The sequence below is a fragment of the Siphateles boraxobius genome, unplaced genomic scaffold, assembly GCF_051911475.1.
Source record: "Siphateles boraxobius isolate OS27281-9 unplaced genomic scaffold, OSU_SipBor_1 41, whole genome shotgun sequence".
Taxonomy (NCBI): Eukaryota; Metazoa; Chordata; class Actinopteri; order Cypriniformes; family Leuciscidae; genus Siphateles; species Siphateles boraxobius.
In genome coordinates, this window is record NW_027509042.1 from 44,190,001 (window position 1) to 44,215,076 (window position 25,076).

Below are 25,076 nucleotides of genomic sequence, written 5' to 3' on the forward strand. Positions count from 1 at the left end.
AATTTTTGCATTGCAATTCCACTGTAAGATAGCTAATGTTATCTGAAATTCAGTGCAAATTGTCATATGCTCTTACACTTTGCTCTGCCTGTTTATTTCATCTTCTGATTTTGTAGCCTACATATCTCAAAGATATTTTATAATTTTATCTTTTATTAAATGCTTTCTAGCAGTATATTAGATGTATTTTAATCAGATGAACACTGAAGTCCCGCAAAAATACTTGAATGTCACAGTATTGTAACGTCTTGAATACTGAGCTTCACAGAGGACCGACCGAGGACTTTTATTTTGGAACATACCTTACAATGACGTGCTTTTCCTAAGCAGGAACGACCAGACGTCATCAGATGCGAATAACGTTTTATTTTCAGATTATACTTCTATACGTTTCTTCTACATTTTGACATTCCAGATGAATAAATCAGTTACCATTCTGTGATCTGTGCCCTTATTTTTTGTCATTATATCGAAAATGCTTCATACACTGTCATCACGTGATGTTTATCAACCCCCCGACACTCATTTATTTATTGCACGTTTAATTTAAGTGCTGTGTGAAGGAAATAAAGATATCAAAATTAATATGTCAATAACATTTACCGTACGAAAAAAACCCCCAGAAAATCTTGATAGGTAAAAGATACATTTAATGGAATAAAAACGCAAAAAGAAAGGAAGAAAATCTACGCTGTACCACTACTGTTGTGTGGACGTGAGAGCAGATGTTGTTGTGCATTGGAGATTCATTTTTATAAATAGTGCGGTCAATTGTGTTTTTTTATTTCATTTTTTTAAACATATATAGCACTCCATCGCCTTATAAAATTGAGGTTAAACCACTGTTACTTTGTTACCTTTCTTGGGCTTGAAAGTGGTTGTTGTGTAGTTGTCAATGGAGGGACAGAAAGCTCTCAGATTTCATTAAAAAGATCTTCATTTGTGTTCCGAAGATGAGTAAAAGTCTTCTGACTTTGGAACGACATAAGGGTGAGTAATAATGACCGAAATTTCGTTTTTGGGTAAACTATCCCTTTAAAAAAAAAAGTGTTGCTTTCTGGAGCACTTTCAATATTAACACATAAAATACGTGAATTATATGATGCGTAATTAAAAGGCAATCGATACAAATAAGCATGCAAACCAACAAAACAAATAAAAAATAAATATTTCGAGCTTTTTTCTCTCACGACCTCCGTGTGATTTAATTGAACTACATTTCCCATGATTCATTTCGCGTCCACAAGATGACGCGTGACAAACTGTAATAGGATGTGTGATGATTTTATCCGCGTGTAGAGGGACACCGTGACCCTGACCTGAATTTATTTCTAATATTGTAATATTTGTGGTGATTATGGGGGCCGCTGACAGCAGGAGCGGGTCTGTGTCTTATGGACTGGACGAACAGGACAATGTCACGGTCCTGCAGGGAGTGAAGGTGACAGACTCAACATCATCATCATCATCATCATCATCATCACTGCAAACACGCAGTTAGATCCTGATACTGTTATAGCATTATATGACTTTAATGGGATATGTGCTTTTATAAACAGAAGACTAATGTAACTGTCCTTATTGTGCTTCTGAACTTCAGTGGCACTGAGAAAGTGAAAGTGTCGTCGATGTGTGTGTATTATTGGCTGCATTGATTAATGTGATGTGGCGATTAAATCTGCTCATTTTAAAGCATGTTTGTTAATCATCAGTGCTGTGAAATAGAAACATGTGCAGTATTTTTATCTGCTCTCACTCAAGGTCAATGAATGACACGGAACAGTGAGATAAGACTGATCTGTGAACAGTGTGTGTGTGTGTGTGTGTGTGTGTGTGTGTGTGTGTGTGAGAGAGAGGGAGAGAAAGTTAAATAAAAGTCGAAATTGTGACATACTAAGTAAATACTTCGTATGTCACAATTTCAACTTTTCTGTCACTAGACTACTGTCTAGCCAAAAGCATACTAGAGTGAACGTTTTAAAAGGTTTCTACACTTTTGTAAATCCACAGTTGTATTTAAAGTGATATTTAGAGGATCATTTATAATATTGTACGTGTGTGTGCTCTCAGCTGTCTGGTGATGTTCTTCAGCGGATGCGGGAGTCGGGATCTTCTCCAGAGAAACCAGCGTCACCCAAACCAGGGAGAGACACACCTGATCCAGGTACGACACACACACACACACACACACACACACACACACACACACACACACACACACACACACACACACACACACACACACACACACACACACACACACACTCATCTTACTGCGACACACACACACACACACACTCATCTTACTGCGACACACACACACACACACACACACACTCATCTTACTGCGACACACACACACACACACTCATCTTACTGCGACACACACACACACACACACACTCATCTCTCATCTCAGTGCGTTTCTGATGTTTCAGGAGCTTCCAGACCTTCTGCAGGAGAGACACCGGAGGAGCTTCGGAGACGGTGTGTGTGTGTGTGTGTGTGTGTGTGTGTGTTTCACAGCAGACATTCAGGTCAATCACAGCCTCTGCCATAATATATACTACAACTCTGCTAAAAATCAGTCAATCATGCGCATAATATATTTTAATAAATAATAAAATAATAATAAAATATATTTTTTATCTCAATGGCTTCAATTTTTATACTATCTATATATATATATATATTCCCCCTTTATATATTAATTTAGAATCTCTTCCTTTATATATCACTTTATAGATATTAAAAAATGAGATAAAAATATATATTTTTAAATATTTTATTAATATAATTTATTTTCCAATTATGTACATTTCTACCCAAATTCTCTTTCTAAATTCCAAATTCAGAATTTCTACTTTTGTTTGTTTTTGTAATACTGTAATGTGATGTTTATTTAAATCATCATTCATTAAAAGCATCAGTGTGTATATATGTATATAATTAGTATTATATTTTCATTTAGCAAAATATAATATATATTTTATTTGAATTTGTAGTATTTTTATGTGCTTTTGTAATTTTTAAAAAAATAGGTTTTATTTCAGTTAAGGGTTTTTTTATTCTCAGTTAGTAATTTCAGTATTTATTCCAGTTAGTTGACATGGCAACATTTCTAATTTTCAAAGTTTTCATCTAATATTTCTATGTTATTTTATTTCAGCTTTACTTAATTTAACAAAATGTTTTTTTTGGTTTTAGTTCGTGATAAAAACCCTGAAAATCATCACATCTAATGCCACCATGATGCATAAATACCTGGCAGTTAAATAATATATCATTAGCTATTAAGTTCACAGTAATGAGAATGAGATTATTGTGCATGTCAGTAGGTTTGCGTCTGAAGTGTGTGTGTGTGTGTGTGTGTGTAGGTTCGAGCGTGAACAGGCTCTGGTCCAGGAAGAGTTGACCCGGATCGCCCGTCGAGAGAGAGAGACAGCAGGAGAGAGAGCAAACACACACCAGGACCTGCAGAAAACACACACCCTGGTGAGACACTCTTCTTCTGTCTCTGCTACACACACTAGCTGGGAATTTAACGCATGCACACAATTGGAATATCGCATAAAACTGTGTTTTCTGAAGGTCTGTGTGGATGAATATGATGCAACTGCACTATCGAGACAAAAAGCGTGTTTATGAGGAAATGCATTTTACACAAGGAACATTTAAATCACTAATATTTCATTATATATGTTTAATCATGGTTTCACTGACATCAGTTTCCATCCAAAGTTGTGAATTTAATTTATGCACACAATTGGAATATCGCATTAAATATTTGAATAAAACGGTGAATAAACAATATAAGAATAAGCAGTGTTTCCATCCCATGTGTTCAAGAGAACAAAATCATCACTTCCTGGGAAATTTGTGATTAAAACTGTAAGTTTCTGCAATCTTTCTCTTTTTCCCTCCATCATAAACGAGTGTGTGTCAGAGCGTCAGATGAAACACAATAAACGCTGTCATGTTCTGTAGCGTTCGGACGCTGGTGTTCGGGAACACACTCGTGTGTGTGAGACGCTTCTGGAGGGAATTAAACCCAATCATTCTGATCACACACTTCGACTCCGGCGTTTCAGAAACACCAAATCAACATTAGAGATGCTGCGATGTGATTGGTCCACTGCTTACTCCAGTTATCCAATCACAGCTGACGCTGAGGGAAAGTCACATGGGTTTATTGTTGCACATTGATAGAAAAAGTTCAAAATAGTTCAACTTTTGCCGCTGCGCTCTGTGACGACTATCAGCGCGGCCAATAGAAACGGTACATCCAAACAAACAAGGAAATCAAAATGGATGAACGGCTAGTACCATAGACAGTAAAAGGCTAGTACTGTGTGTGTCGGGATTTCCTGAGCTGTACGATACAAGTTTGACATCGCCAGAAAAGCTGTCATGGAGACATATCTCCATTCAAGTTGGCACGTCACGTGTGTTTTAATATAGCCTATATATAATTTGTTCCTTCGTTGTCAGCTTTAATGTTTGAATAAATGTTTTATTCTAAAAAAGAACTGAGCTTGTGTGTTGATTTCGATGTTATATGTGTACATTATATATATATATATATATATATATATATATATATATATATATATATATATATACGCCCGGCGTTTTTTACTGGAATCAACACAGAAACAATATATGTGTGAAATGAGATATGAGTAACACTTTTGCGGATAGTCCGTATCATAAATAAAAATATATAAATAATAATAAATAATAAAATGCGCATAAAAATAAGTAGATGGAAACAGTACTCTGACACGAGTATCTTAACATGTTTTACTTCAGCAAAATTATTGCTCATTTTACAAAGGAATATATTATATGAAGATCTTTCAAGTAAATACTCTGTCTCAAATTTTGTTTGTTTTCACATATTTTTGTTTTGTTGCATTTATCATTATGACACATGTGATCAGTTGATTTCACAGTCCTCTGAATCCACATTTGCATGCTTTATGTTCAATTAAACTAGTTGTTTATTTTTAATTGTATATTTTAACTAAACATTAAAGTAATGTTTAAGTCCCACAAACACAAATAGTTGAAGTGATTTGGAAAAGCATAACCCTCTTGTATTGTGATATGATTAGTGTGCACTAGATGGCAGCAGTCGCGTTTGATTGGCATTTATGATAACCAGGCTTTATTGTTAAAATAATACCTTGTTTTGCATTTAATTTTTCTTTTCTTTACTTTTTTCTTCTTTTTTTTTTTGCTCACAAACTTTTATCTTTGATTTCTCTCTCTATTTCAGTTAATCTTCTGTCAGCTTAAAAAGTTATAATAAAGTTTTTTGAATTATGACATAAAAAGTCAGTTATAATATTCTGTTATAATTGACATAAAAAGTCGAAATTATGGAATAATTTTGTCATAATTTTGACTTTTTTAATCTCATAATTATGACTTAGTATGTTATCATTTCAACTACGGTATTTCAATGATAATTATGATTTACGAAAGCATTATTTTTTTCTTGTGTGGCAGAAATTAACTTATTATTGCTCTCAATGGATCTGTTGTTTTGTTCTTTCTCTCCGTCGTTGAATGAATCTTTCTGTCAGGATGTGCTTTGATTATTATGATCGTGTGCTAATCGTCACTCATTCTTTATTATGAATCCTGTCCAAATGTTTTTGTTAAATTAAAATTTGCAGAAATTATATCCAGTATAACCATCTTTCTTTCTTTCTTTCTTTCTTTGTTTTTCTTTTGTTCTTTCTTTCTTTATTTTGTTCTTTCTTTCTTTCATTCTTTCTTTCTTTGTTTTTCTTTTGTTCTTTCTTTCTTTGTTTTTCTTTTGTTCTTTCTTTCTTTCTTTTGTTCTTTCATTCTTTTGTTCTTTCTTTCATTCTTTTGTTCTTTCTTTCTTTCGTTCTTTCATTCTTTCTTTTTGTCCTTCCTTTCTTTCGTTCTTCGTTTTGTTCGTTCTTTCTTTCTTTCTTCATTATTCTCTGCTGTCTCTCAGCCGGAAGAGTTGAGTGTTCGGGTAAGTTAGCTGTAAAGTTTTATTTTACTGCATGTAAATAAGACGAAACACAATATCTAACAATTTAGATTTTATCCATGATGAATGGATTATAAGTGTCTCTAAAATGACTGGTGGTTAAAATGAAAGAGATTGATTTATTATAATTTAGCTAATATTATAGTATTTATATGTGTGTGTGTGTGTGTGTGTGTGGGTGTGTGTGTGCATGTGTGTGTGTGTGTGTGTCTGTGTGTTATTGTCACTGTAAGTTTTCCAAATGTCATATGTATTTGTCTCAGAGGCATCAGAACTTATTTGTGTAGTTGATGTGGCACACACACACACACACACACACACACACACACACACACACTGAATGTGTTTCATCTTATACGTGCAGCTGAAGTGTGTCATTTCATTTCGACCCATCCTACATTGTTGTAGTGTTACTGTACGTCATGTCAGTATTAGAGTTGCAGAGTGTCATGTGTTCAGAAACATCATCAGATCTTCATCATGTGCTGCTCATCCTCACCGCTTCAGTGTGTGTGTGTGTGTGTGTGTGTGTGCAACATCTGGCATGTTTAAGAGATGTGAGTTCAGGAGTTGTGTTGATCTGCTGATGTTGAGGTGTTGTGTGTCTCGATCAGGCCCGACAGCTGAAGAAGAAAGAGCATGAGCTCAAACATCTCGAGCAGTTTTACAAGGAGCAGCTGCAACTGATGGAGAAGAAGGTGTGTGTGTGTGTGTGTGTAGATCTAAAGACTCAGATTGGTCCATGAATGAACTTTTGTTTCATCACACATCATTTTTAACATATTTGTTGTTGTGATATTTACAAAATGTGGCTTTCAGAAGTACAGACACAGACAGAACACACTGAATCTGAAACACCCCCACACACACCTCTCGTGTGTCTGATGTTACTGTACGCGCTTCAGGCTGAAGATGTCAGTTCTCTCTGATGTCTTCATGCTCATATTAAATATAGCATTTATAAATACATCTGTTTGCATAAACTCGAATACAGAAGTGGTGATTATACGGCTTCCTCTGATTAGCGACACGCCACTTTAATGTGTGTGTGTGTGTGTGTGTCTGTGTGTGTGTCTGTGTGTGTCTGTGTGTGTGTGTGTGTGTGTGTGTGCGTGTGTGTGTGTGTGTGTGTGTGTGTGTGTGTGTGTGTGTGTGTGTGTGTGTGTGTGTGTGTGTGTGTGTTCGGTGTGTGTGTGACCGTGATGTGGAGGGATGAACTGTCGGAGGAATCCAAATGTGTGATTTTTTTTTTTTAATGCTTTTGAAAGTTGTTTTGGATCATTTATTAATAATAACTGCCTGAAGAAGGAAAGAGAGAAAGTTTGAACTTGTTTATTTGTGTCGAGAGCAGAAATCACAGCAAAAGAAGTTAAAATTTATACATTTTTATAAGAACTGAAATAAAACATGTAATATAAAAGAATATATTTATTTTATATCGAAAGAAATACTGATAAACCATAAATAGTACGCCGATAGCTGTAGAAGAACACATTTATTCAGTGCTGTAATAATGAATCAGTTAAAGCATCAGATGGCCTGAAGCGTCTGTAAAGGACACTGATTGAGCGGAAATGTTTTTAAATGTGCTCATTTTATTTAAAAATTGTATACAACTTTATTCGTACTAACCATATTTATATACGTTACATTTTAAAGGGGTCCTATTACGAAAGTCTTTTGATTTTGTTTTTTGGGTGTACTAGAATAAGTTTTCATGCTTGATTGTTCAAAAAACACATTATTTTTTACTTATACTACGGCTGTTGAATGCTTGAATCTGATTGGTTGACGAGCGCTCTAAGACCCCGTTCACACCGCAAGACTTAATGCTCAATTCGGATTATTTGCTCGGATCCGATTTTCACATTACACATGCACACTAGAGGATGGATACCCGACCCGAGCCCGACGGGACCCGTCAGTACCCGACGGGCCGGGCCGGGTTCGGACAGATATTTAGAAATTATGTTCGGGTTCGGGTCGGGCTCGGTCACATCAGCGCGATATGGCATTAAACATTTTAAATTTAAAACAGCTTATTATGTTGGTAGCCAATGTGCCTGATGCTTTCACGTGATGCAAACGTTCGTTTTTGTGATTAAAATACATGTAAAATATTACCATAACTGTCTTCCTGTGTGCGGAAATTTGTTTATGTAGCCGTGACAACGAAACACGTGAATGCGCGCCTGAGTTAAGTGCGCTTTCTCCGTGCGCGCTGATGCACTCATCCTGCTGACATTTCCGAATGTCTTCCTACAGTTGCTTAATAAAAGCAGGCTTTCCACACAAACAAACGCACATGTGTCATTAGTATGAGAAAAAAATGGGATTTTAACTGTCGGTCTCGGGTCGGGCTCGGACATAAATATCTTTATGCCTGTCGGGCTCGGGTCGGGTTAGGTTACTGCTCTGTCGGACGCGGGCCGGGCTCGGACAAAAAAATTCGGCCCGATCCGCACTCTACATGCACACACACATGCCCGTGCAAAATGCCCTTATTTTTGTGTGTTGGTTTGGTATGTTTGAGTTGCTGAATAGCCTAGGCTACTATTACACTCTGAGGAAACGATAACGTTAAGCGCACCAGAATAAAATATAATATTCAGAAGTAAACAGTGTAGCTGACTTACGGATTCAGTTAACATCCACAAATGAATAAGCGCGACGATTCAGGGAGCAGCGACACAGTGAACTCCGAGAAAATGCTACGCTTGAGCAAACAGGTTGTGAATAAGCTAGAGCAAATGATGGCCGTGATATAGCCAAAAATATAATATTCAGATATTTTTCAACCCCAACCCTCTAATGTCAGAATGTTTATTTTTAAATCATAACCTTCTAAACATCATCTAAACATCTTCAATGTGTGCTTCTTTTACTGAGATATGCGAATAACAGACACACAGACAGATGTTCCTGTAATTTATAGATAGATGTGTGTGTGTGTGTCTGTGTATAGGCTATATTATATTTAGATATGTTGTATATTATATGTGTGTGTGTGTGTGTGTGTGTGTCTGTGTATAGGCTATATTATATTTATATATGTTGTATATTATATGTGTGTGTGTGTATTGTATATTTTTTAAATCGCGATTCATCGATTTGACAGCATGTATGTGCAAAATCAGTTTTTGTGTGTGTTTTTAGTAATGGTTGGTTTGGTGTGTTTGAGTGCTCATTGTTTCAATTACACAGCAAAAGTTCAGTGAAAGTTTTTATTTGTGCACGGTAGAAAGCAAATACTGATACTGACATAATGACATACAATAAATATGGAAAATTGAACTACATAACTAACTACTGACAATAAACTACTTCTGAATAACTACAATATTCAGAGGTAAATAGTGTAGCTGACTTGATGTTTAGCTGACAGAACGTTGATTTTTAAACCACAACTACAATGTGTGCTTCTTTTACCGATATATTTGACGATATCTTTTGCATTTCTAATACAAACAACGTCAAACTCGGCACTGCACTTACCGAAACCCATCGGACTAACGGTTCGAGAGATATGCCTTTAACAGACACACAGACAGACGAGAATTTTGTCACATTGTGACATCATGGTGACATCACATTATGACATCATAGTGCGACGAGAGACTCTGTTTTACAGCGCCACTCGCCAAAACTCTCGTTATAATCACTGACGCCGTCCTATTTACATCATGTTTGGACTGATAGTAATGATGAAAGCATCGGTGAGAGTGCAGAAATCGACGAGATCACTGCATTCATGTCTGTCATCGTCTACAACACTCATCATTCAACGGGAGTAGATCTAAACATAAGGCTATAATAATAAAAAAGTTCCACATGTAATACTAATGTCTTATGCAAAGCTGTTAGCCAATCACAGCAGTGGGCGTTTACCGTCTCACAGAAGACACGCCCCTTCCAACAGAGGCTAAAATCAGGAGGAAAAATGCCTAAATTATGTCAATTTTTTATGTAAAAATCATACTTGCATTATAAGTGCACCACAGAAAACAGAAAACAATGCCGTTCATGAACTTTTTAAGGCTGTATGTGTGCATTACAGTCAGGATATCATTGTGTTTCAAATCTATTCCTGTGGCGTTTACAGAGCAGTGTGTGTTTCAAATGCTGTCGCTCTGAGACTTAACAGACTTAGTTACGCTTTAGCTGTGTGTGTGTGTGTGTGTGTGTCTGAATAAATATAATATACACACTATCTGCAGTGCTCACATCATCTGAGCAGAAAAAAACATACAAGATGTTCCCTAAAAAATAAAAGAAATAATGTAAACTTCCTATCGGTAAGATCTTTGTCAATGTTTTTGAAAGAAGTCTCTTCTGCTCACCAAGATCAAAAATAAAGTAAGATTGTAAAATATTATTACAATTTAAAAAAAGTTTTCTATTTGAATGCATTTGAAAATATAATTTATTCCTGTGATTACAAAGCTGAATTTTCAGCAGCCTCATTTTTTGTGCAAACCGAATACATTTATTTCAGGATTTTTTTTATAAATGCATTTATTCTCTCTTTTGATCATCCTTGCTGACTCAAAGTGTTCATATATTTCTTTTAATTTTTCTTAATGATTTGTGCTTAATTGTCAAGAAAATAATTAAGCTTTGCATCAAGAAAAGGACACACACACACACACACACACAAACACCGAGTGGATGTGATGCTCTGCTCTCACACACACACACACACACACACACACACACACACACACACACACCGAGTGGATGTGATGCTCTGCTCTCACACACACACACACACACACCCCGAGTGGATGTGATGGTCTGCTCACACAGACACACACACACACCGAGTGGATGTGATGCTCTGCTCTCTCACACACACACACACACACATCCCAAGTGGATGTGATGGTCTGCTCACACAGACACACACACACACACACGCGCACACACACACAGACAGAGTGGATGCTCTGCTCTCACACACACACACACACACACACACACACACACACACACACACCCCGAGTGGATGTGATGGTCTGCTCACACAGACACACACACACACCGAGTGGATGTGATGCTCTGCTCTCACACACACACACACACACACACACATCCCAAGTGGATGTGATGGTCTGCTCACACAGACACACACACACACACACACACACACACACACACACAGACAGAGTGGATGCTCTGCTCTCACACACACACACACACACACACACACACACCCCGAGTGGATGTGATGGTCTGCTCACACAGACACACACACACACCGAGTGGATGTGATGCTCTGCTCTCACACACACACACACACACACACACACACATCCCAAGTGGATGTGATGGTCTGCTCACACACACACACACACACACACACACACACACACACAGACAGAGTGGATGCTCTGCTCTCACACACACACACACACACACAGACACACACACACACCGAGTGGATGTGATGTTCTGCTCACACAGACACACACTCCTCCATTCCTGAAATCTTTTTTCTTCGTAAGTTTCTCTGCTCTATTGAGGTGAGACCTGTAATCGGCTCTGGTCTGTCATGCGTGTGTGTGTGTGTGTGTGTGTTACACTGCTGCAGTCTCTGTGTGTGTGATGCTTTAAATGACAGCTCATATTTTAAAGATTCAGCCTACACACACTAATCTGAAATGCTTTGGTTAAGCTCTCAAAGAGAAATCCTGAGTGTGACACAAATGCATCACACACACGCACTTGCACACATACACACGCGCGCACACACACTTGCACACACACACACGTGCGCACACACACACACACACACACACACACACACACACACACACACACACACACACACACACAGAGGAACACAGATCCTGATCCCACTGCCGTTCTCTTCTGCATGTCTCTTCACTCTTCATGTAATATTCATGTTCTTCATCTCAGAAAGGGTTTGTGCTTTTCTCTCTGCAGCATCACTGAGTCAGAAGCTCGTGTTATCAGACTCATATCTGGACAGCACCTCCAATTTCTCTCTTTATTATTCAGACAGTCTCTGACTTGTTTTATATCTGCTTCCATACAGGAACAGCATGTAGTGGTCATCCAGTTATTTCCTCTAATGCTGCATGTTAGAGACTGTTGATTGACAGCTGAGTGGGCGGAGCCTTCACTGCAATAGAGCAAGAGTCATGATGTAAAATAGACATTTTCTCCTACACTGTAAAAAAAATATTTTCATGATTTATCATAACTTTTTTCTTTTGTCAAATCGACTTAGATATTTAATGTGGTTCAGATAACATACTATTTTGAGTTTCTGTTGATTAAACCCAAATGTTTAATTTCAATTAACTCAAAATTTTAAGGTAACATTTTTTATAATAACTTATCATTCATTAAAGACAGATCTACTGTGAGCTGCGAGTTTGTTAATTGATGGTATATGCTTTATCAGTGCATGTTAGTTCACTTATTTCTTAAACAGTCATGAAAAACTACATTACCCATAATTCTGCCAACAAAATCTGCACCAATCAGGGAATCGAAACAAGCAAATAAACTATTTTGCACCCGTTTTCTCTCATGAATCACTGTAAATGCCATAATCGTCTACGCTTTCTCCATTATTTTTTATTTTGAATATCATTTGCAGTGATTCATGGAATTGTAGTTCTTTCCTTCATTATATGTAATGTACACCATCTTGCTCTTTGTCAGATTTTCAAATACTTTTCGGTTCAAATCAATGCTTGTAATGTTCGGAAGCTAGTTTGTTTGCTTTATCTAAACCAGATTACTGTAATCTGCTAAAAAACATCGTGCTTTTCTGTAAAGATGATTTGAAACAATGCGTATTATGAAAAGAGCTACACAAATAAATTTGACTTGGAAAAGACAGAAGCGTTTCCGCAGAGCTGCGAATCATCAGGTATTAATGAAGCGAGAAACGAGTAAATGAGCTGAGAATCAAAAGATGGAGCGATTGAGAGAGAAAAGTGCGAATAAGAGAGTTTTTATTAATTTTTTCTGTTTTATTTATCAAAAGATGGAGCGATTGAGAGAGAAAAGTGCGAAAAAGAGAGTTTTTATTAATTTTTTCTGTTTTATTTATCAAAAGATGGAGCGATTGAGAGAGAAAAGTGCGAAAAAGAGAGTTTTTATTAATTTTTTCTGTTTTATTTATCAAAAGATGGAGCGATTGAGAGAGAAAAGTGCGAAAAAGGGAGTTTTTATTAATTTTTTCTGTTTTATTTATCAAAAGATGGAGCGATTGAGAGAGAAAAGTGCGAAAAAGAGAGTTTTTATTAATTTTTTCTGTTTTATTTATCAAAAGATGGAGCGATTGAGAGAGAAAAGTGCGAAAAAGAGAGTTTTTATTAATTTTTTCTGTTTTATTTATCAAAAGATGGAGCGATTGAGAGAGAAAAGTGCGAAAAAGAGAGTTTTTATTAATTTTTTCTGTTTTATTTATCAAAAGATGGAGCGATTGAGAGAGAAAAGTGCGAAAAAGGGAGTTTTTATTAATTTTTTCTGTTTTATTTATCAAAAGATGGAGCGATTGAGAGAGAAAAGTGCGAAAAAGAGAGTTTTTATTAATTTTTTCTGTTTTATTTATCAAAAGATGGAGCGATTGAGAGAGAAACGGGTGTGAAATGACATGAACATTATCTGAGTTAGTTTATCCCATTAGAGTCTAGAAGAGGGGATTATGGGATCTGAAACGCCTCGACTCTTATTATACTGTTAGTATAGAGCGATTTCAACAAACTCCTTAAAGTGATAGTTCACCTAAAAATTAATATTCTGTTATTGATTTCTCACAGATGTCTGATGCATTTTAATTGAAGTTTCAGTAGTTTTGTTGTATGTTTTTGTCATTTTTATTAGTGTCTATATTAATTTTTATATCAGTTTTAGTTGAGAATGAGAAACTAGCTTACATAAAATTTTTAACTGACAATTTTTTTTTCATATTTAATTTATTTCAGTTAACATTTATTTTATTTTAAGTAATAATTTTTCTATGATTTTAATTTTAGTCAGCACCTGGTTTCATCATTCTATTCATCATTCTATTATATTTTTCTTTAATATATATATTTTAAGTTTTAGTAAAGTTATTAAAGTTTCTGTCACTTTTATTAGTGTTTTTTATTTGTCTATATAGTTTTTATTCATTTTTTCTGTTTTTTCTATCAAAAGATGGAGCGATTGAGAGAGAAAAGTGCGAAAAAGGGAGTTTTTATTAATTTTTTCTGTTTTATTGATCAAAAGATGGAGCGATTGAGAGAGAAAAGGGCGAAAAAGAGAGTTTTTATTAATTTTTTCTGTTTTATTTATCAAAAGATGGAGCGATTGAGAGAGAAAAGTGCGAAAAAGGGAGTTTTTATTAATTTTTTCTGTTTTATTTATCAAAAGATGGAGCGATTGAGAGAGAAAAGTGCGAAAAAGGGAGTTTTTATTAATTTTTTCTGTTTTATTTATCAAAAGATGGAGCGATTGAGAGAGAAAAGTGCGAAAAAGGGAGTTTTTATTAATTTTTTCTGTTTTATTTATCAAAAGATGGAGCGATTGAGAGAGAAAAGTGCGAAAAAGGGAGTTTTTATTAATTTTTTCTGTTTTATTTATCAAAAGATGGAGCGATTGAGAGAGAAAAGTGCGAAAAAGGGAGTTTTTATTAATTTTTTCTGTTTTATTTATCAAAAGATGCAGCGATTAAGAGAGAAAAGTGCGAAAAAGGGAGTTTTTATTCATTTTTTCTGTTTTATTTATCAAAAGATGGAGCGATTGAGAGAGAAAAGTGCGAAAAAGGGAGTTTTTATTAATTTTTTCTGTTTTATTTATCAAAAGATGGAGCGATTGAGAGAGAAAAGTGCGAAAAAGGGAGTTTTTATTAATTTTTTCTGTTTTATTTATCAAAAGATGGAGCGATTGAGAGAGAAAAGTGCGAAAAAGGGAGTTTTTATTAATTTTTTCTGTTTTATTTATCAAAAGATGGAGCGATTGAGAGAGAAAAGTGCGAAAAAGGGAGTTTTTATTAATTTTTTCTGTTTTATTTATCAAAAGATGGAGCAATTGAGAGAGAAAAGTGCGAAAAAGGGAGTTTTTATAAATTTTTTCTGTTTTATTTATCAAAAGATGGAGCGATTGAGAGAGAAAAGTGCGAAAAAGAGAGTTTTTATTAATTTTTTCTGTTTTATTTATCAAAAGATGGAGCGATTGAGAGAGAAAAGTGCGAAAAATAGAGTTTTTATTAATTTTTTCTGTTTTATTTATCAAAAGATGGAGCGATTGAGAGAGAAAAGTGCGAAAAAGAGAGTTTTTATTAATTTTTTCTGTTTTATTTATCAAAAGATGGAGCGATTGAGAGAGAAACGGGTGTGAAATGACATGAACATCATCTGAGTTAGTTTATCCCATTAGAGTCTAGAAGAGGGGATTATGGGATCTGAAACGCCTCGACTCTTATTATACTGTTAGTATAGAGCGATTTCAACAAACTCCTTAAAGTGATAGTTCACCTAAAAATTAATATTCTGTTATTGATTTCTCACAGATGTCTGATGCATTTTAATTGAAGTTTCAGTAGTTTTGTTGTATGTTTTTGTCATTTTTATTAGTGTCTATATTAATTTTTATATCAGTTTTAGTTGAGAATGAGAAACTAGCTTACATAAAATTTTTAACTGACAATTTTTTTTTCATATTTAATTTATTTCAGTTAACATTTATTTTATTTTAAGTAATAATTTTTCTATGATTTTAATTTTAGTCAGCACCTGGTTTCATCATTCTATTCATCATTCTATTATATTTTTCTTTAATATATATATTTTAAGTTTTAGTAAAGTTATTAAAGTTTCTGTCACTTTTATTAGTGTTTTTTATTTGTCTATATAGTTTTTATTCATTTTTTCTGTTTTTTCTATCAAAAGATGGAGCGATTGAGAGAGAAAAGTGCGAAAAAGGGAGTTTTTATTAATTTTTTCTGTTTTATTGATCAAAAGATGGAGCGATTGAGAGAGAAAAGGGCGAAAAAGAGAGTTTTTATTAATTTTTTCTGTTTTATTTATCAAAAGATGGAGCGATTGAGAGAGAAAAGTGCGAAAAAGGGAGTTTTTATTAATTTTTTCTGTTTTATTTATCAAAAGATGGAGCGATTGAGAGAGAAAAGTGCGAAAAAGGGAGTTTTTATTAATTTTTTCTGTTTTATTTATCAAAAGATGGAGCGATTGAGAGAGAAAAGTGCGAAAAAGGGAGTTTTTATTAATTTTTTCTGTTTTATTTATCAAAAGATGGAGCGATTGAGAGAGAAAAGTGCGAAAAAGGGAGTTTTTATTAATTTTTTCTGTTTTATTTATCAAAAGATGGAGCGATTGAGAGAGAAAAGTGCGAAAAAGGGAGTTTTTATTAATTTTTTCTGTTTTATTTATCAAAAGATGCAGCGATTAAGAGAGAAAAGTGCGAAAAAGGGAGTTTTTATTCATTTTTTCTGTTTTATTTATCAAAAGATGGAGCGATTGAGAGAGAAAAGTGCGAAAAAGGGAGTTTTTATTAATTTTTTCTGTTTTATTTATCAAAAGATGGAGCGATTGAGAGAGAAAAGTGCGAAAAAGGGAGTTTTTATTAATTTTTTCTGTTTTATTTATCAAAAGATGGAGCGATTGAGAGAGAAAAGTGCGAAAAAGGGAGTTTTTATTAATTTTTTCTGTTTTATTTATCAAAAGATGGAGCGATTGAGAGAGAAAAGTGCGAAAAAGGGAGTTTTTATTAATTTTTTCTGTTTTATTTATCAAAAGATGGAGCAATTGAGAGAGAAAAGTGCGAAAAAGGGAGTTTTTATAAATTTTTTCTGTTTTATTTATCAAAAGATGGAGCGATTGAGAGAGAAAAGTGCGAAAAAGAGAGTTTTTATTAATTTTTTCTGTTTTATTTATCAAAAGATGGAGCGATTGAGAGAGAAAAGTGCGAAAAATAGAGTTTTTATTAATTTTTTCTGTTTTATTTATCAAAAGATGGAGCGATTGAGAGAGAAAAGTGCGAAAAAGAGAGTTTTTATTAATTTTTTCTGTTTTATTTATCAAAAGATGGAGCGATTGAGAGAGAAACGGGTGTGAAATGACATGAACATCATCTGAGTTAGTTTATCCCATTAGAGTCTAGAAGAGGGGATTATGGGATCTGAAACGCCTCGACTCTTATTATACTGTTAGTATAGAGCGATTTCAACAAACTCCTTAAAGTGATAGTTCACCTAAAAATTAATATTCTGTTATTGATTTCTCACAGATGTCTGATGCATTTTAATTGAAGTTTCAGTAGTTTTGTTGTATGTTTTTGTCATTTTTATTAGTGTCTATATTAATTTTTATATCAGTTTTAGTTGAGAATGAGAAACTAGCTTACATAAAATTTTTAACTGACAATTTTTTTTTCATATTTAATTTATTTCAGTTAACATTTATTTTATTTTAAGTAATAATTTTTCTATGATTTTAATTTTAGTCAGCACCTGGTTTCATCATTCTATTCATCATTCTATTATATTTTTCTTTAATATATATATTTTAAGTTTTAGTAAAGTTATTAAAGTTTCTGTCACTTTTATTAGTGTTTTTTATTTGTCTATATAGTTTTTATTCATTTTTTCTGTTTTTTCTATCAAAAGATGGAGCGATTGAGAGAGAAAAGTGCGAAAAAGGGAGTTTTTATTAATTTTTTCTGTTTTATTGATCAAAAGATGGAGCGATTGAGAGAGAAAAGGGCGAAAAAGAGAGTTTTTATTAATTTTTTCTGTTTTATTTATCAAAAGATGGAGCGATTGAGAGAGAAAAGTGCGAAAAAGGGAGTTTTTATTAATTTTTTCTGTTTTATTTATCAAAAGATGGAGCGATTGAGAGAGAAAAGTGCGAAAAAGGGAGTTTTTATTAATTTTTTCTGTTTTATTTATCAAAAGATGGAGCGATTGAGAGAGAAAAGTGCGAAAAAGAGAGTTTTTATTAATTTTTTCTGTTTTATTTATCAAAAGATGGAGCGATTGAGAGAGAAAAGTGCGAAAAATAGAGTTTTTATTAATTTTTTCTGTTTTATTTATCAAAAGATGGAGCGATTGAGAGAGAAACGGGTGTGAAATGACATGAACATTATCTGAGTTAGTTTATCCCATTAGAGTCTAGAAGAGGGGATTATGGGATCTGAAACGCCTCGACTCTTATTATACTGTTAGTATAGAGGGATTTCAACAAACTCCTTAAAGTGATAGTTCACCTAAAAATGAATATTCTGTTATTGATTTCTCACAGATTTCTGATGGTCTCTTGTAGATTTAAGATAAGAGTGTAATTTCTCCAGCTGAGACTGTGAGATTGTAATTTCATGAATAGATTATAATCCGTTGTAATTGAACAGCTCAAAGCTGAAGGAAGAGACAGATATTACACTGATTTCTTCCAGGGAAACTATCGGAGTTATCTGTGTGAATGGCCAGACTGTGTGTTTGTAGTGTGTAGTTGTAGTTGGTCAAGTGTGTGTTACGACGTCTGGCTGAGAGATGTGCTGACACTCAGAAAAATAATGACACGGCTTTAATCCAACCTGAGGCACAGTTAACCTCGTCTGCTGAGCTCACACACACACTTCAGGAGAAATGCATTGTGGGATTGGTGTAGAGAAGGCAACAGAAGCATGAGATGGAGAAAAAAGTCTGTGATTTTTGAATTGCATGATAAATGTGGCAGAAAGTTTCTGTTTGGGACTGTAAATCAACGTTTGCTCAGTGTAAATGGAGGAAAACGAATGCAATATTTCTTGTGTATTACTTGACTGACTAAACTCTCTCTCTCTGTGTGTGTGTGTGTGTGTGTGTGTGTGTGTGTGTGTGTGTGTGTGTGTGTGTGTGTGTGTGTGTGTGTGTGTGTGTGTGTGTGTGTGTGTGTGTGTAGAACACGGACTTCTATCAGCAGACTCTACACATGTACACGCAGGAGGCTGTGAAAGCACAAGCCGCTGTGAAGTGAGTAGAGACAGTTTCACTATATCATACTATTATTGTTTCTATTCATATTATATTATTCATATTGATATTATATATTATTCACTATTATTCTTATTCATATTCATATTCTATTATTCATATTGATATTATATATTATTCACTATTATTGTTTCTATTCATATTTGGAGTCAGATTTTATTTTCATAGTTTAAGTTTTCATTTGAGTTAAAGTTTTAGTACTTTAGTCGTCTGTTTTTTGCCATTTTTATTAGTGTCTATTGAGTTTTCATTCTTAAAAAAATTAATATTTCCGTTTTAGTTATTTTAGTATTTATTTATCACGCTAAACTGAATGAAAATGAGAAACTAGCTGAAATAAAGTTTTTTTCATATTTAAATTATTTCAGTTAATTTTAATAATATTAATATAACTGAGCATAACTGGTTTAGTATCATACTATTATAGTTTTGATTAATATTTCGAGTCAGATTTAATTTTCATATTCTCCATTTTCATTTTAATTTGAGTTGAAGTTTCAGTAATTTTTTCGTATGTTTTTGTCATTTTTATTAGTGTCTATATTCATTTTTATATCAGTTTTAGTAATTTGAAAATGAGAAACTAGCTTACATTAAAGTTTGAACTGACAGTTTTTTTCATATTTTATTTATTTCAGTTAACATTTATTTTAAGTAATACATTTTTTATGATTTTAATTTTAGTCAGCACCTGGTTTCATCATTCTATTCATCATGCATCTCATCCTATTATATTTTTCTTTAATATATATATATATTTTTAAGTTTTAGTAATTTTGTTGTGTTTCTGTCATTTTAATTAGTGTTTTTTATTTGTCCATAGAGTTTTTATTTGTTTTAGTACATCAAGCTAAACAAAATGAAAATGAGAAACTAGCTGAAATAGAGTTAATGTGTATTTAATTTTAAGTAGCGAAAATGTTTTTTATGATTTTAGTTTTAGTTATCTAACACAGAAATGCTGTGTAAATCCCCCTGCACTGTTGCTCCAGGCCTGTAGGGGGCAGCACTTCTCCTGTGTTCTGTCGGTCAGTCTTTGCACCTGTGATTTGTACTGTTCTTGAGCTGGTATTTAACACAGTTTAAAGTGCTATTGTTATGATATCTCATATAAAGGCTCCTAATGTTGTTTTAGAGTCTCCTACAACAGGTTTACATGCATCAAATTTCAAAAACACTTTAGTTTTCTCATAATATGCACTTCAGCATCAGCTCTTTTCTCTCAGTGTCTGAAACGCGTCGATCGAAGACTCAGTCTCTGAACAGGGCCGGCTCTTATAATCACTCCAACACTTCAACAAGCAAATTATGACTTAAATGATACACAATAATAAATTGCACATACAAAAATGCTACAAAGAATATTTAACAACTTATGACTCAAACAATGGATAAAAGCTCTTATAGTCACTCCAACACTTCAACAAGCAAATTATGACTTGAAGGATCAACTGTAATAAATTGTTCTTACACAAATGCTACAAATAATGTTCAAGGATATTTACCAAATTTGATTAACTCCATAAACTGTGCAAAAACACTCTAAAGCACCTGTAAGGCAAATTATGACCCATAAACTGGATTAACTATACCCTCTACAAACAGAAGTGCTATTATGGATACTGTACGCACCACTACAAAATTGAAAAATTGCATTTCATGTAGTTCTATCTCAAATAATAAAAGATGAAAAGTTGTTTCTGGCATTTCTATTCACCTTCAGAATCAACACAGCATTAAAGATGGACTCGTCTGGACTTCCGTATGACAAATTTGTTGATTGTATCATCAAATGATATTTTACTTGAGACCTCTGCAAATATTGCCTGAGTGCATCTGGACAAGGCCAATTTATTTATAACAAAAAACCACAGATATATATTTGAGTATATTCCTGGAGGAACTGTACAGAAGGCTGAACACCACCACTATCACCAGAATGTGTGTGTGTGCGCCTGCTAGTCTCACTAAACAGAACTTATGGATTTATAATGAATGTAGAGAGCGACTGTACTTTTCATAACTAGCATGCATACGTTTTCCAGATACTGGTCTTTTGACATTTACATATCGCTGGGCTTTCTTTTTATCTTCATTCTTTCTCTGTTTTCGTCCCTGTGCACTAGAGGGTTTATCAGTTTTCGATCAGCGTGCCAGAAGCCTTGCCTAACGTAAAGTAACGCCCCCCCCCCCCCCCCCCCCCACCACCGATGATCACGCCCACAACACATTTGTCGCCCTGGGCAACCACCGGCCCTGCCTCTAAACCCCGCCTCTCCGAGAGCTGCTCTGCTCTGATTGGTCAGATGGCCCAGTCTGTTGTGATTAGGGCTGTCAACGAATATTCTAAATTCGAATATATATTCGAATAGTTTTAAAAAACAGAATTTCGAAGGTGAAAATTAATATTCGAATGTGGAAAACCCCGCCCGCGGTAGCAGAGGCGTTGCCTGAGGGATCGCACTGGCACAGCATCACTGCTGAAAGTTCACTTACATGGAAGATGGCCGAAAGTGCAGAGCCCGACCGCAGCAGAGAAAGTGATTTTAACCCCCCAAAATCTAAAAAGCCACGTCTGGAAGTACTTTGGATTTTGGTCGGTGGAAAGGTAAAATTGTGGAGCCGCGAGATAAAGTAGTATGCAAGCTGTGTAAGATACAGTTAGCATACAATTCGACCACTAGCAACATGAGTTCACATCTCAAAAAAGTCGCGACCTTAAATTGCTTGCACAAAAACTCTTGATGAGCACTCAACATTTGTTTATTGTTGTTGTTCATCATTTGTTTATTGTTGTTGTTCATTTAAACCGTTATGCGCAGAGGGCGAGAGAGAGAGAGCCTGCGAGTGAGCGAGCGAGCCAGAGTGAGCTCTGCGGTAGTTGATTTACATGTTTTTGTGTAGGTATTATGTTGTCAAATATGTTTAAACCTTAAATAAACTACTTATACAAGTAGTTATGTCTCTTTGTATTCATTTGTCCTGTTATTGACGTAATGCACGGCGTCATTGACAAAATGCGCAACCAGATGTTTGAATAGCTCGAATATATGAGGTTTTTTTCACATGGGAATATTCTAACGTAATTTTTGAGCAATTTAGACAGCCCTAGTTGTGATTGGTCAGAAAGCAAACGCTCATTATCATATCTGAATCTCAGCTCTTGATTCACAGTGATACGAACAGTAACGATGGCGTGGGTTTGCTGGATTTGCTTTGTCAGCAGAAAACAGCGTCTTCTCGACACGAACCAAACTCTTCCAGTCTCAGATAAACTACAGTGATTGAGGGCGGAGCTAAGAGACGCTGTTCAGCCAATCAATAGCATTATGCAAATGAGTTGCAAACCTACGCAGGATCATCAGGAAGTGAGACTGGAATTACTGACGACTCGTTTCAGTTCAAAATAACTTCTTTCACTTTGATCGTTGTAACTTTTCAGAACTTTTAGATTCACAAACAGCTTTATTACACACTACTTGAAAGGGAATATCTCGAAAAGCATAATACTGGCACTAAGGTGATGACTTATTTAGATTTTACAGTAGAGAAGGAATCATGAGTGTGTAGTGATTGTTCTATAACTCATCCAGCAGTGTGTGTAGTATTTGAAGCCCGTGTGTATGTGTGTGTAAGAGTGTTTATTGTTCCTCAGGCCGGGTCACATGACCCCCGTGTGCGCTGAGCTTCAGTCGCAGGTGTTGAGCTGCTACACACTGAACACAGGACACACACTGATGTGCTCACAGCTGGCCAGAGACTACATACACTGCATCAACTCCTGCAAGAAGGTACGCGTGCAGTCAACCAGTCATTACATGGTTCAGAATAAACATGTCACCACTGACCAATCAGAATCAAGAATTCTAGCACAATAATGTACAGTTGAAACGACGGATAACTGTTTAATTAGCATTCAACAACATCTCTACAGCATTAATTAATCTCAGTTAATCCCTCCATTGTGTAACGGAGAGCTGGTTTATATTAAAAGATGCCAGAGTCATTATCTCTGCAGGACATAAGAAGTGGAGAACAGATGTTTGTGTGTGTGTGTGTGTGTGTTTGTTTGTGCGTGTGTGTTTGTGCGTGTTTGTGTGTGTGTGTGTGTGTGTGTTTGTGTCTGAGTGTGTGTTTGTGTGTATGTTTGTGTGTATGTTTGTGTGTGTGTTTGTGCGTGTGTGTTTGTGCGTGTGTGTGTCTGTCTGAGAGTGTGTGTGTGTGTGTTTGTGTGTGTGTTTGTGTCTGAGAGTGTGTGTTTGTGTCTGAGAGTGTGTGTGTTTGTGTCTGAGAGTGTATGTTTGTGTGTGTGTTTGTGCGTGTGTGTGTGTCTGAGAGTGTGTGTGTGTTTGTGTGTGTGTTTGTGTTTGAGAGTGTGTGTTTGTGTCTGAGAGTGTGTGTTTGTGTCTGAGAGTGTGTGTTTGTGTCTGAGAGTGTGTGTTTGTGTCTGAGAGTGTGTGTTTGTGTCTGAGAGTGTGTGTTTGTGTCTTAGAGTGTGTGTTTGTGTCTTAGAGTGTGTGTGTGTGTTTGTGTGTGTGTGTGTTTGTGTCTGAGAGTGTGTGTTTGTGTCAGAGTGTGTGTGTTTGTGTCAGAGTGTGTGTGTGTGTGTGTGTGTGTGTGTGTGTGTGTGTGTGTGTGTGTGTGTGTGTGTGTGTGTGTGTGTGTGTGTGTGTGTGTGTGTGTGTGTGTGTGTGTGTGTGTGTGTGTGTGTGTGAGAGAGAGCATGTGCTGGTGTATAAAAACTCAAACTAAAGAGAAGAGTTAAGCGTCACATGAACGCCTGAATTGATGAAAGATGTTATTATGTAAATAAACACTCGTTGACGTGTCGGTTTGTTCGTTCTCTGCAGAACTTGGTGAATCACGGATGAAGAAGACGATTGATGCTGAAGAAGAGGAGCAGTGTGAGAAGAAGACGTCCATCTAGATGTGTGTGTGAGTGTGAGAGAGTAACTGTGTGTGATAAAGAGAGAGAGAGAGAGAGAGTGTGTGTGTGTGTGTGTCAATGTTATCAGGATTGTGTTGGTTTGTTGAGCTGATCTTCATTTACTGTGAGCAAATAGAGTCTCTTCTTCTCTGTTTATCTCTTCAGTCTCTCATTACTCTGTTAGCTTTCCACACAGTAAATGTTCATCGTCTGAAACTGTGTTTTCTGAAGGTCTGTGCGGATGAATATGATGCAACTGCACTATCGAGACAAAAAGCGTGTTTATGAGGAAATGCATTTTACACAAGGAACATTTAAATCACTAATATTTCATTATAGATGTTTAATCAGTGTTTCACTGACATCAGTTTCCATCCAAAGTTGTGAATTTAATTTATGCACACAATTGGAATATTCAATTCAATTCAAATTTATTTGTATAGCGCTTTTCACAATACACATTGTCTCAAAGCAGCTTTACAGAAATTGCATTTCGGAAATGTACATAGAAAAATACAGTTAGTTAATCAAGTATTAATTTATGGCATAACATATCGCCGGCTTTGAGTCATCTCTTCACAGGCGTCGAGTCGTCTCTTCACAGGCGTTGAGTCATCTCTTCACAGGCGTTGAGTCGTCTCTTCACAGGCGTTGGGGCATCTGAAGTCTCCGTGAGAGGCTGGATACAAACTGGAGCTGACGAACGCTATTTACCTCGGGACTAGCGTCCCGAGATAACAGCAGAAAGGCAGATGGGAAATAATTAGCATAGCTGATGTTCATAATGTTAATGCATTCGAACTGATTCAGCAGTAGTATCAAAGGTTAAGCATTAAGTGAATGCTTGGTTAAAGAGATGCGTCTTTAATCTAGTTTTAAACTGGGACAGCGAGTCTGAGTCTCGTACAATATCAGGAAGGCTATTCCAGAGTTTAGGAGCTAAATGCGAGAACGCCCTCCCTCCTTTAGTGGACTTAGATATCCTAGGAATGACCAGAAGCCTCGAATTTAGTGATCTTAAAGAGCGCGATGGATTGTATGGCGATAGAAGGTCTGTTAAATACACAGGAGCTAAACCATTTAGGGCTTTATAGGTCAGTAGGAAT

The 25,076-nt window shown here is 35.4% G+C and overlaps 2 protein-coding genes across 4 annotated transcripts in view; both read left to right on the forward strand.

Moving 5' to 3' along the window:
• The window catches only part of tpra1 (transmembrane protein, adipocyte asscociated 1), a 14,458-nt gene extending 14,016 nt beyond the window's left edge, over positions 1-442 (forward strand). Inside the window, exon 11 of the mRNA XM_077199890.1 lies at positions 1-442. This exon is cut by the window's left edge and continues 1,164 nt beyond it. The gene's annotated coding sequence lies outside the window, so the exon portion shown is untranslated.
• An 800-nt stretch (positions 443-1,242) lies between these two features.
• Positions 1,243-24,126, forward strand: chchd6b (coiled-coil-helix-coiled-coil-helix domain containing 6b). Of its 3 annotated transcripts, XM_077199891.1 has the most exons (9): positions 1,249-1,441; positions 2,071-2,164; positions 2,439-2,487; positions 3,378-3,495; positions 5,996-6,016; positions 6,649-6,732; positions 18,952-19,022; positions 22,699-22,834; positions 23,894-24,126. In XM_077199891.1, the coding sequence occupies exons 1-9, from the start codon at positions 1,358-1,360 to the stop codon at positions 23,912-23,914; spliced, it is 678 nt and encodes a 225-aa protein (XP_077056006.1). In that variant the 5' UTR covers positions 1,249-1,357; the 3' UTR covers positions 23,915-24,126. The 3 variants fall into 3 exon arrangements, with proteins under 3 accessions (XP_077056007.1, XP_077056006.1, XP_077056008.1); XM_077199892.1 differs by lacking the exon at positions 5,996-6,016 and having other exon boundaries at positions 1,243-1,441; XM_077199893.1 differs by lacking the exons at positions 5,996-6,016; positions 6,649-6,732.
• Positions 24,127-25,076: the final 950 nt, after the last annotated feature.